General features: G+C 38.4%; 1 protein-coding gene across 1 annotated transcript; it reads right to left on the bottom strand.

Annotated features, from left to right (window-relative positions):
• Nucleotides 1-1,271: 1,271 nt before the first annotated feature.
• LOC141905963 (uncharacterized) lies at nt 1,272-5,291 on the bottom strand. Its single transcript, XM_074795093.1, has 6 exons — nt 5,048-5,291; nt 3,385-3,741; nt 3,074-3,268; nt 2,904-2,990; nt 2,564-2,668; nt 1,272-2,482 (listed from the first exon to the last, which is right to left on the bottom strand). The coding sequence occupies exons 2-6, from the start codon at nt 3,703-3,705 to the stop codon at nt 1,274-1,276; spliced, it is 1,917 nt and encodes a 638-aa protein (XP_074651194.1). The 5' UTR covers nt 3,706-3,741; nt 5,048-5,291; the 3' UTR covers nt 1,272-1,273.
• Between the last annotated feature and the right edge of the window lie 8,401 nt (nt 5,292-13,692).

Here is a 13,692-nt window from a genome sequence, read left to right as displayed (position 1 = left end):
TACTTTACTTAACTTTACCTTACTTTATTCGACGTACAGTAGGTAGATACCTAATTACTTATTGGTTTACATGCGAGCTATTTTCAAGGAAAATCTCACAATTTTACCGATGAAAATACACAATTCACGAAGTTCTGCTTAGTCTTTGGTTTGCATTAATAACTGATGTTGTTGGCTGTTTAGTTCACATATATAGAATGTTGTTAATTTTGTTTCATTTCATCTGTCTTTTGATAAATTCTGTATACTTCTGTTATGCTATGTATGCTACTTTTCCTGTTTTCGTCTTACTTCGCTTTATTCAAAAAGCCGATGATGTTTTTATTTCAACCATATATTACGGCGCAATAAAGATAACATTGAATCGACTGGAATTGTATCCCGGATAAACTAACTTTATGTTGTGCAATTTGTTCTTCTGCTTTATTATTTTTGGGTGAATGTTATGAACTGTGTAATTTTGGTGACACCCCGGAATTCGTTCGTTCGACTCACAAACTCAAAGTTCATCTAAGCTATGCACGTTGAAGCAGATTAAAAACCAACCAATTAATCCCGTTATAGTTTAGGGAAAAATAGCATTGCACAAGTAGGAAATAGATGTTAAATTGCCTTCAACGGCAATACAATCGATCATCCGTTAAAACTCATTTCATTGCGATTTCATTGCCCTCGGCGGCAACGGATCCAAGTTGAATTTCGTTATCAGGGAACTGCACGGTAGAAAATTGTGGCACCCTTTGGAAACATAATATACTAAATACGATTTCAGAGACGAGCGTGCAAAATGCCGGGGGAGATAAAGTTTGGGTTAACGAAGATACGTACGTAAAACTTATGAATAGACGAACACTGTCTCCAATCAGATGCGATACTTAGATGCTCAACTTAAATGTTTCATCGGACTCAACAAGGTCATAAACGTCCAGGACCCAGTTCCACAGTTCTGAGTTAAATTTGACTCTTGAGTTAACTCATTGAAAATCAACTAACTTTAACTTAAAACTAACAACTGCGGAACCAGGCCCTGAACATAATTTGAGATTTTACGAGTTGAATATCATATTGATTTTGACTAAGTTCGTACCTCTAGAGTAAATCTTTAATGAAGATGACTTTAACCAGAAGCTGGTTACCATCACAACGAGAACGTTTCGATTTTTCAAGCATCTGTTGAACACCCAAATTGAAATGAAATAATGGGACTTCTTTTATACTATTTAATAATATAAATACATGAACTAACGTTTATAAGATAATTATGAGGTCTATTTCAATATAGAGGTGCGATGTTTGCGGCTCTATCGTATGCCGCCCGGGCCCATCTGAGCTCTGTAGTTTGTAAACCGGGTAGCCGCGAGTTCAGTAACGATCGTTTATATCTGGACAGCGCTGGGGTCGAGCTCTTCGGGCGCTGTCGTATACGCACCGGTGGTGGGATACTGTTCAACAAAACGACCGTACTGGCAGGAGATGAGTAACGCCTTTGTAGCAAAGTTCGTTTCTCAGATGAGTTAGGGTCGAAACTCGCGCACGACATCTGGCGTTTCGCGCAATTTGCATTTCTGCCTTTTTTATCAAAACCGTTTCGTTGATTTAGGCTTCTTAACATATTCACTTTTGAAGAGTTTTCGTAATCAGTTTTTTGCGCGTACCAAAACCTTTTTTCGTCGTGGTAACTGCCGATGGTTCGAACACGGTTAGGGGAAACCGGGGGTGGATAGTCATACGCGTTCGGCTGTATACCCTGTAATACATGCGGCTGGCGAACGATCGAATCACCGCTATATAATCTTCGCCGAGCTAACGAGGTCGTATTTTCGTAATATTTCAAAATGGGCCGGCGAGATTTCTTGGTACTCGCGTCTGACTTTTCATCTGTATTCTGAGATGCTTCAGAATTGGAGCGAATTTTTGAGTCGCTACATTCTTCTGTATCCAGTTCGACTTTTTCGTTTACCGATGTCGTTAAAGCATCGGAAATCAAGGAACCTTCTTCGCTTGGTTTAACATCTAGCTTACTGAGGTCAAGTTTTAAGTCATCTTTAGTAAATGATTGAACATCTGGATCATAACGGGGTGCATTCTTGTCTATATCGATATTTTTCAGGAGGTCCACTGCTTCTGTCAGCTCAATATCACCTTCAGATTCGGAACAGTGCTTGTTATGGTGACGACAGCTATGTTCTACGTTATCCTCCTCGTCAGCCAAGTCGCCATCATCTCCGTGACCTTCACCGCAATGGCAACACGATGAAATATCCGAGCCTTGTTCCAGACGACGTTCCTGCTCGCGTTCCTCGTACGGTTTCCACAGACGAATTTCTCTATCTCGTAGTTTTATGAACGGGAACAACGCGCCGCTCAACTTGTCGATGAGTTCCACGACATCTGCCATTCCTGCGTCATATGCCATCTGCCGACAAGACACTGTATACCAATTCAGGCGCTTCAATTTGTCACTTTCACCACGTACTGGATCCTGAAAATATACACATACTGGATTTTGGATTTTGCGCTCAGAATCTTAATCCCCTCTTATTGAATCTTTCAATAAACTTACAAAAACGATCGTTTCAAATGAATAGTTGATACCGTTGTCGATCAGATATAACGCCATTTCCTCTTGTCGCCCGCGGATCGCCGCCATCAGCATATTTTCACCGTACTAAAATTAGAATATAAGATGATATTGGTTCCTAAGACACGCTAACCATAACTTCCGATGGAACTAGAAAAACATGGTTTGTTAACGCATATGAAAACGAAACAGTGACCCTAAGACAATAGATAGTGCGTAAAATGGAATTTATTCTGATTATACTTTTGTATGAGAATAACACATTTTACAACCCGCAATACTTTTACCGTGTTTACAGATTTCGACAGATCTTGTTACTTACCCAACACGTGTTTATATCGGTTATTGGCGAATCCATTATCACTTCGAGCTGGTCAACATCACCTTCTCGGACTGTTTCGTACATCATCTGCAATTCAACGAGGAACAACGATTATTCATGTTTCACAATTGCAAAGCGTGACCTGAGATAAAAGCATCCAGTTTTCTCACCTGTTTCTCTTCGGTTGTCATATCCCGGTCTTCTTCGCTGTCCGAACAGTTCGAACTGGCGGTTTCGTCGTTATCCGCATTCATCATGTCCTCGTCCATGGCTTCGTCTGCAGATTGATGTATATCGTTAACGTCTGCCCCGGAGCCTTCTGTACTTATTGGTGGCCTGACTTTACTTGGCAACTGTTGCACATTCTGTATGGTATGAATACACGCACGCTTATATTAGCTAATGTTATTTTCCGATATATCATTGAACGGGAAAAGAGGATTAGATAGAATGAGTCGGTGCAAATAGATATATGACTTACAATGTCTTTAAGCTGATCGGGAATGGCATTTTCCAACGCCTCGCCTCCATTTGCGGTATGATTGTTGATTTGAGAGTCTTGTTGCACGCGATCATCAAGTTTAGGCAGAATTGTCTTATGCTTGGCACGCTTTCTCAGACGTTTTACTTTCTTAGATTCGGCAAAGAATATCGGGTTGGCTTTCTTCGACTGTTCGGTATGAACGCCAAATTCGCTATCATCTTCTGTTGGCCTCCGTTCAACAGATTTTATCGATTTCCGTTCATTTCCGTTTGCCGAACCGTTGACGTGAGACGAATCCTTTTCTACTTCGGCTGTCATAATCGCTGTTTACTTTCTCGTGGGAATTCAACGAATCTACGAAATACAAACACTGGAATCATTAGAGTAAGCCACATAAATAACTTAGTTCAATTTGCAAGAATTTATGGCCTGTGATTAGTTTGTTAAAGCGTTATTCGTCTGAACTGTTTTATTGCGATGTAAAACTAAAGCAGGTAATGGCACATTATTGTGCAGATTTTTCATTTATGAGCAATTTTAGATTTGAATGAGTTTTGCGTCCGATATTGAATGTCAAACACGGCGCACGCAGAAACGTGTTTGAATATGAAATTATGTTTATCTTCCTTTCAACGAAACTATGTACAGCTCGAATCGATCCAGAACTGTCTGTTTGCCAACTATACTGTGAAAACGTGATTAAACCAAGCTTCGCAATATTCTGGACTCTATAAAAGAGTCCAAGATATTGAAATTTCTCGACAGTCTTTGTGAAACATCTGAAAATAGATTTCTTGAAGCCATCCATGTCTTTAACGTTGTATATACCAATTTAGAATAATAAATCGCTTCCACGTTAAAATGATAATTGCTTGTGAAGTAGTGAAATGAACCGTGCAGAACCTAGATGTTCACTCAATCATTTGGACCGTATCGTTTAGTGCATTCATTCGGGCGACCACTGGAGAACAAATAATATCCGGCATACACGATTAATCCATCACGTAGTGGAAAATTGAAACTATCGCTATTAGTTATAAATCGACAGTTTTCGCCAAGACAATGATATATATGACGAACATTACCATTTGTCATAACGTAGCCTTGCATGGATACTAGGGATACCCGCTGTATTCCAGTAAAGGTGCATTCAAGAATGTTGAATGTAGTTCATTCTTATACCAACCGTAACACTTGATGAACTGACTTTTTATTTAACGTAACTAATTGGCCTGTGCACATAACTTGTTAAGTAGTCGGAACTCTAAAGACCTATTGATGCGTCGCTGGCTTGGAAACAGTAGTAAGCCTACAACCTTTTCAAGATGATCCGTTAACGTTAATTGAATTAATCATTCTAATACGTTTGTTAATCTCTGGTGTAAAACTGTATCCATTGTGAGCAAAAATTTCGATGAGCTCCGGAGCTGCATGCTTGATTTTTAAACCGAAATATTCGTAGGTGTCGAAACAATGCGCGAATTATTATTACGCTCGCTCGATAATGTGATTTTCTATCTATTGCCCATACGATAAATCGTCGATATTGCATCCGAATGAAAGTGCAGATGGCGTAAATCAAATTTACTGGTTGCGTTTACTGAAAAGAGCACTCGCAATTTATGCGACCCAAGTGGTAATTACCGTAAAACGTACTTACCTCCGGCTAAGCATTCGATCGTTCGATCCGTGCTTGCTTCACTCTGGCGTCACGCCATCGAGACTGAAGTAATTAGATGGCATCGTCTGCAACGGTTTAATTACTTACTGTACAGCGTTCGTGTAAGCGGCGCGACCTTAACTTTACTTGTCTGCCCAGTCAAGAACAGGATTTATAAGGTTGGCAACGCGTCATTTCACCGATAAAAGCGCTACGTTCGCGTTGACAGTGAAAGCATATTTGTTTATCAATAGACTGTGGCGTGTTGTCGTAAGGAATCCATTAACCGACAGCAAAAAGCACTTTTAAAACCGAAGATAGCAAGCACAAGTGTATACGACAGAACGTTAAATCTTAGACGACGATATTTCAAAAGCCGAATTGTTCTGGGTCAAGAATTTTATCGTTTACACCAATGAAACGGACAGGTTATGTTTTGATCACGAAGTTTTTATGAGTTAGCTGCATACGATTTACATACCGGGCAGCTTTCTTGACTTGATTTTTCCAACCGCTAAAATAACTTATCGCAAACAATACGAGCATTTCCGTTCTGCACGTTTTTGTTCGTTATAGATAAAACATATGCGGGGAAAATAGTTCATATTGAAAAATATAAAGCACGTGCTTTTAATTCTTGAAATTTTCTCAAGCTTGTCTTAATGCATCTTATCAATTCAATTCTATTGTGGTTCATACCCCGTTTTTTAAGTGTTTTAAAGTACTTTTGTTCCGTTAACATACGAAGACCTCGAAAATATATCGATCAAACAGAATATATTAATGAACTTCTTCTCGAGCGGATGATTCTTTTCTTGAAGAAACTTGAAGAAAATGGAACTCTCGATTAATTCTACGACTTTCGACAATGAAACTATTATTCTAACAAATAGCGAAATCCTCTTTCACCAATAATATGGGTCAGATTAGTTCTTAGTGTCAGAAAACTTGCTTTTGTGACTTCTTCAGCTCATAGGCCTACACACAAATGTTTGTGTTTGTTCATTCAGAAATCGCACTAAAGAACGCGAATTGTATATTTGAGGGAATTATTAAATGAATGCCTTGGATAAATGAATAAGGCAGTTAATGGTACTCGGGAGTTTTTTAGTCCCATGTGTTACGGGACACCATATACTCTGCCAAGTTAGCGGGAAAAGCCGTTGACACAACGCGGGGTTTAAAAATCGTCGTCCCGTTGTGAGTCGTTGGAGTGGAAAAAAAACGATATTGGCACACAAAATGTCATTATCTATCACGATGTGTCGGGGCAATAATTCCCCTGACCAACTGACCAACCATCTGCTGCCCACGATGTGGACAATGGTCAACGGAAAAAGGACTTCCGTTGTCCGATCGAGGTTGTATCACAGAAAATGCTGCTCCGTCGTATTGATGATATGTCTAAAAGTGATAATGAACGGATTCCATCGCAGTTCTCCTCATGTGATTTATGTTGTTAATTCGATATTCGTTGGAAGTCGTGAAATAGATTTTATATATATTACATGTTGTTTTGTAGCCCTTACTCGACCTGCACACGTGACACATATGTTTTTATTGCTCATTAAGATATCAATTAGCGTTCCCCGTTGGCTGAATATCCGCCATCTGAAACCTTGAAACCGGCCGATGGATATCACTACATAGCCATACATCGAATAGCGTTGTATCATATATTACACGATTCTTCATTTACTAATGCAATACGATATCGTTTTTTACTCAGTAGCGTATCATTAGTTTTGCCGACGATGCCAGTAATCGACCGTGTGAACTCTTGAAGTGGTGGTGCCGTTATTTCTGGTGATAAACTAACCGCGCACGCCGCACCGCAAGGATTACCAACCAATGCCGGTTTCATCAGACTCAGTAAGTCGTTTTGAATTATCTTTACCAGCAATACGCTCTTCTTCGTATCTATTCATTATCAACCATTGGCCAACTTTCACCCCGAAAACATTAGTTTTGATTAAACGATAATTGCAATATCGGAGGAGTCGGATTTTACGTGAACGCAGCTTTACATACTTCGTGTTCATATTGTTCATGACGACTTTGGTTGTTCTTAACCGTTCACTCAATCACTATTATCAATCCAAAACCTGAAACTTGTAAATATAGATCTTTTGTATGTACAAATTGAACGCGCACGTCTAATGAAAAATTTTGTCGACACCTATGAATCTTTATTTCCATCCTTGGAATCTTCTAATTGCTACTTAAAATTATAATTTACATTCGCGTGGTTTTATATACGTATCATTTTGTGACTAATAATCAACCTAATGAAATCGATTCAGTGAGCGATGGCCGTGACATGTCATTGATACCGGACCTATCCACTCGCCTCCCACTGACTGTTTCTCAAACCCGCTCGTTAGTTTACTATATGCTTGGTCGTGAATGGCACTTCTATCGGATTCATTAAATGAATTTTACACCAATCAACACTTTGTCAGTCCTCAGAGCTAGGATACTACTTTTGGGTTAATTTGGATAGAGAAAAAAGCACGAAAGTCGATCGACTGCAACGAAATATACGTCAAAGTAATAGCGGGGACCACAAAACCGAAATACACGCATGCAACTGTTACCGAACTATCATTTTATTTCTTCCCCGACTGCTGGTTACATAATCATAGAAGCCTAGCCATATATGGGGCGTAAAATACCATATGTTTACACATTAAAAAGGCACTTGAAAATTTCAAGTAAATCACTAACATGCATTAATGAAAATTTAAAAAGGATATATATTTGTTTTAAGCGCAACGTTGAATGGTCTTTTGTGTGTGTGTTGTGCAATGTGGATTTGACGTGGCACATTGATCGTAAAAAGAGCTGTCATGTAAAACAAAATAGATTGAATTGTGTCCTTTTTGTTATTGCGAATACGAATGTTTTATGAGAGACCAAAATGGCGTCGGCTGGAACCCAGGCAACGAAAATAACATTGCGTGCGATTTTTTTGCGTTCCAAAACAAGGGAACATGGCGCATAAATTCGATTGAAAACGTCACGATATTGACATTCATCCATTAAACTGGTGCAGTCTCGACTGAATGCGGGTATTTCCGCAGAGGACAAAAAATAATAAAGATAGCCCGTTGAGAGATTGAGTAAACGAGTTAAGTGCACCGCACTGAACTGACGGATGGAGTCCTGAGATCGTGATTGAAATGGCAATTATGCACGATTTGAAATTCACCGAAACCAAAACGAATTACACAGACAAAATGACAAAAACGCGAATGATTCCTCTCGAGTGTTGGAGCATGGAGCACGTGACATACTTCAACCAGGATCAAGGACACGATAGAGTTCCGTTTGTCCTAAACCACCGTCATATTTCTCTACATCCGCGTGTAAGAGCCTCATCGCCTGAATTCTGAAGAAGATGCACTTGCCCGTCATGGCTGACAATTTTCGGATGTCACTATCGATTATTAATGAATTCGTCCGCGTTGGTGAACCAGACCAAGCGTCACGAATGTCTGCGATAAAACCAGCCGGAAATAGCCCCAGCTCTCACGAGCTTTTTATTATGGCTTCTAAGTTCGGCTGTACACGACGATGATTATTAAACTGATTCCAATGTCATTATAGTCGCAATTGTGGTTGACAATTTTCCTGAAAAATCACCCGAACGCATTTTAAGCGGTAGTTAACTCGATGAAAAATCTAACATCGCATAACAAGATAAATGCATTCTAAAATCATTTTCAAAAGTATCCCATTAATTGGTCCGAACTCTTAAACATTTAGTAGATAATTTGCAAAATTCGAGGAAAGATATTAGATCATTGGAGAGAATATGGCTATTTGTATCATTATTTCATTTTTAACTTGACAAATGATATATTGCGAATACAAAAGTCCAGACGTTATAAATTTCAAATGCCGGCCAGTTGTTATTGTTCTGTTTTTCTGTAAGCAATGCATCCTAATCACATCAGCGATGGAGCTGGTTGAGAATATGCATTCGCGAAAAAACGAAATATTGCATAAGCAATGAGGATATGGTAAAGGAATTTTATTTACGTTAGGAAATAAATGTTTTATGAGAGCCAGCGTAGTTTATCTATCACGTGATCAAACACGTGTCTTATCACTTGTTGAACTCCGCCCACTGAGTAACGTCGTGGCGATTCAGTCCGTCTGAGTTTCCTAGACGCATATGTTTTATTATGTATATAAACTTTATTGTCAAAGTATTACAACTTTTATGACAAAATTAACATAATATCATAATTAATCGGAGACAGACAGTTAGGGTTCTCCAAATCATGTAGGTTGAAATCAATTTACAAGAGAATGATTAAATGATATGGAGAACTTACTTTATTAAAAAGTTATATTTGATTAGAAAGTTCTATCGTCTGACGAGGATCAATTAGGAAGTTAGTTGTTATTTACACTGCTATTTTACGTTCGTATATGATTTATATACTGCGAGAGTACGTATAACGTAAATTCTTTCAATCATGGCAGTTAGAATTGTGGTCCTCGGGAATTCGTTTATATACACAGGCTGAATAAGTATTAATCTTTTCCTAATTAAGGATTCGAATCCAATCGCGTTGACATACAGTTCTCGGTTTTCGTGGCGCAACTATTATGCCCGGTCGATCATCCATTCAGAGATGTCTGCCATCTGACATCGATTATGATGTGGCTTTTATTCATATTGGCTGTAACGGTATCTCTGGTGTGACCCAGTGTATGCAGCCTTCGACACGAAATGCGCGTAACTAAATTAAATTGAAAATTGAACTTTTCCGTCATCAGTAACTTTGGGAGTATGCCACGTGTACTCTTACCTGGCATCTGCATTGAACTGTTTTATCAGTTGGCCCGTTTACGGATTTAAACTCAGAGCCCCGGCTTTATCGATATAGTTACTTAGCCGTACGGCTTGGCTATTTGTTACATTAACTTTATTCAGCCTTAGTTAGGCATATCATAAACACCCTCAGATCCGGTCGGTACGTTTCCTGTATACAGTAACAATTGGGGGCTTGTTTCCTGTACGGGTACCTGGCGTTTTACTTATCGATTGTGTTTTAACGCAGGTACGGCTTTTCTGTAAATAAATGACCTTTATCGATCAATCACACAATCTTCTTAATTTTGCTGCAAACCTAGTTCGGTGTTTTATTCTCACGGAGCAAGGGGTATCATAAACATTTTTATTCGTGCAATCGCTTCGCAATTATAAATCCTAAACACATGGGCGGGGGCGACGAGGACGAATCGTCAAATACCAAGAAAAACATGCCAATATCGCTTCGGCGCTTTGCAATTACATTTCAACAAGACATCTTTTCAACAGTTCATTCATTCGGGAAAAAGGCTTCGATTGTTTGAATTTTCTGTATGACGATTTAAACACATCGCATCGGATGCAACAGTTCATTGTTCGGTGACAGTTACATTTTGAGTCGAGTACCATCGAAAATGCTTGAGAAAATGTGACTTGAAATGCACACTAATAACAGTTTTGAAAATAGAAAAGAAAAAAGACGTCGACGAAAATGCACTTATAGTTTTGAAAGCAAAACGATCTCGACACGTCCTGTGAATAAGTAACACTCGTCTTCTCGTAACTTTCCACGATGCAATATGAATATATCAAACTATTGAGATTGGAAAAAAAGATTTTTCGAGGCGCAGAACAGAGAACGTCATCCTAATCCCATATTCATCATTAGGGATTAATGCACTTTATAGTCGAGCTTTTACAAACCACTCGCCTAGTGTGTCCATGTTCGAGTGCTTATCGCCATCAGGAGTGCTCATCGTTATAGGATTGTGGCGTGAGCTGGTTACGCAGCCAGTCTCACTCGTCATTTTCAGTCTCTCTCGTTTTTTTCTGGTTTGTGTAATATACGGCAGTAATACGCGAAAGTAGACGTTCAGGTACTATTCTTCCCACTGGTACTCCAGTGTCTGGTATACGATGATGCTATTTTTTGTGCGTAATTACAGATCATAAAATGATCTGGAAAAGGGGGAGGGGAATTCAGATACATTTCTATTCTAAATCAACGACACCGAAGAGATTTCAAGTTTGGGAAGGCTACTTCGTTATTTGATACCGTGTGAATGTCAAGATAAAAATGGTAATTAATTTTACTGGTTCGGAATAACATAATATTCCTTAAATGGCGTCATCTAAACTTTATGAGCTCGAACACTGACACAACTAAATAACATCCAAAAGTTTGAATGCGATATTCAACTGAAAATCAAATATACTATCGGTTGCCGAGTTCTTGTAATGCTTGAAATTTGTTTTTTTAACGGAATGAAACGTTCTGAAATATATTCTTGTGTTTTGGTGCAGTTAACATAACAAAGCAGGGATCTTAAAGATTCAATTGGATTCAAGTGATGAATATTATATTTGTACACACATTACTTTCCATATCTCCTTTAGGACTGCGTGAAGATCTTCGAAGTTCAAAGTCAACTTGCAAAGAGAGACCTTAATCTAATACAATATTTCGTTAATTATTGGGCGGGTATTGTGTACGATATCGTTTGTTATCGAGGCTCTCAACCCAGTTTATTTCATCGCATGCGCGGCGATTGCAGCAACAATAGTCGCATCCTCATTAGCCCGAGTGCTTCGTAAATAATTGAAATATTCGATATTTTCCATAGATTATTAATAGTTTATTTCAAAAGGAGTGAACAATTTTTTTATCAACGTGTCAATAGAATCCAATTGTATGTCGATAATTTGACGAAATGGAAAATAAATCTACTACAAGTAAAATGTTGATTTTAGTGGCAGTAATCTAATATTCGGATATATAGGTTTTTTAGTTTTTCATCTCTTCATAATTGTCTTCGAATGATGGCTGTAAATCTATTTTTTGTCGAAAGCAATATGAGTGTCTTCCAATGAGAATAGAGCGAAGAAAAAAATACCGGAACGTAGTTGAATTGAATATTTCATAAAAGAGATGTCAATTATTATAATTTGTATTTTTGCTATCCGAATCATAATAATTGATGATAATTTAGATCGTGCGATCTATGCGATGGTGAAATGGAATTTGATCGTACTACTCATGTCAAATTCAAACCATATTAGTCTTAGATTCAATACTGCAAATGACAATCCCTAAATTCAATTTCGTTCGAACAAAAATTAATTTGCACGGTACAATTATCTCTGCATAATTTATTACAGATTGCATTAAGCACAAGTACGTATAGAAAAAAAATTATACGGTAATCGTAATCTAATGTACTTACGTGTAGAACCAGTGGTGGCTCGTCATTGTAAGTATAAAATTCTTATCAAATTTACGAAGATTAATTAGTTATACCGCTAATCTCTGGTTATTGCAGGGTTTCTTCATATTCGCTTTTGGGCTGGTAACCTCCAATGACGATACAAAACGATGTCCCCCGAGTAGTTTTCTATTGTTTTTCTATTACAAGACAAGTCCATAATTTAACCATTTATTCCTCGATTTCTGAGCTGAGGGTCAATTATAAATGGTTAATTAAAAGGCATTACTCATTTACGATCCACAATGTAGAAAGCGAGTCATTTATACCGGTGCTAATAAGTCAATTTATAATTTTCATTATGTCATACAAGTTAAGTTAAACTTTGACTCAATAAACAATATCATTATATCGTTTATTGCTTATGCTTTACAAAAATTAAGTACAGACAAATTATCAAAACATTTTCGAATTTCGTTCCCACTTCCGAGTAGAACAGAGACAAACATTTCATCAGCTCATCAGCAGCTTAAACAGTTCATCAGCTATACACAGGCAAACGCCTTGAATGATTTCTATCACACCCCGTCCTTCCGTGGAAGTTCACTCCAATTAGTCCCGGTATGGTTACACACCACAACGTGTTAATCGAAACAGAAGGTGGCGATCGACGCATAGAGGAACAATTTGCGTGAACGGCCAGACAGACTAGTAGACGACGGTATACACGCGACAGAACTATAATTAGGCGTGATGATCCCGATATACCATCGCAAAAGCTAAATGACAAAGACATGCGAAATTGTGGATGGTGACATTTCCATCAGTAATCTTCACATTCCCCCATCATACGGCAAACTGGTCCGGGTCATAGACCTCTATCATCGTATTCATTAGATTAATGGAAGCGTCGTAGACATAATCTATAAGATATTTTCGACGTTTACTCCGAGTTTGAAAATCATTGATGGTTTGAATTCGAAAATTCACTTCAAAACTTTCACTTTCTAATTGTTTTACAAACTTTTAGTTGCTGTCTTGCAAAAATAAACTTTTCTGAAACGTATGAGGTGCCATCATAGACCATTTTCAACGAAGTACTTTTTTCTCATCTGTTACAGCGTTTCACCAAGATTTACCTAGATTTAACCACCTCCCTGTTATAACTAATCTCATTCATGCAGTGGTCGTTTTTATGATTCCCAGAGAATGTTATTGCTGCAGTCCTCACTTCGGTTATAACCTCAGAATTAACCCCACGGGTAATCGATTGTTCCCTCGTCCGTCTCGAGCACGAAAGCTCATAAACATTGCCGCAATCTTGCGCATCTGAAGCCAAAAGGTAAACGCATCGTCTGAACCTTCGAACCCACAGTGCATCATTATTCAACAGGTTA

The sequence above is a fragment of the Tubulanus polymorphus genome, chromosome 5 (assembly GCF_964204645.1).
Source record: "Tubulanus polymorphus chromosome 5, tnTubPoly1.2, whole genome shotgun sequence".
Taxonomy (NCBI): Eukaryota; Metazoa; Nemertea; class Palaeonemertea; order Tubulaniformes; family Tubulanidae; genus Tubulanus; species Tubulanus polymorphus.
The sequence above is the reverse complement of the archived record's forward strand: the minus strand, read 5'-3'. Positions and strand labels throughout refer to the sequence as shown.

What these genes read in the sequence shown, in the direction of transcription:
- LOC141905963 (XM_074795093.1), bottom strand. Translation starts at nt 3,705, where the DNA reads ATGACAGCCGAAGTAGAAAAGGATTCGTCTCACGTCAACGGTTCGGCA. An exon ending in CCGATCAGCTTAAAGACATT is followed by an intron (nt 3,269 to 3,384) that starts GTAAGTCATATA and finishes CATACCATACAG; the next exon opens with AATGTGCAACAGTTGCCAAG. An exon ending in CCGATATAAACACGTGTTGG is followed by an intron (nt 2,669 to 2,903) that starts GTAAGTAACAAG and finishes TTCTAATTTTAG; the next exon opens with TACGGTGAAAATATGCTGAT.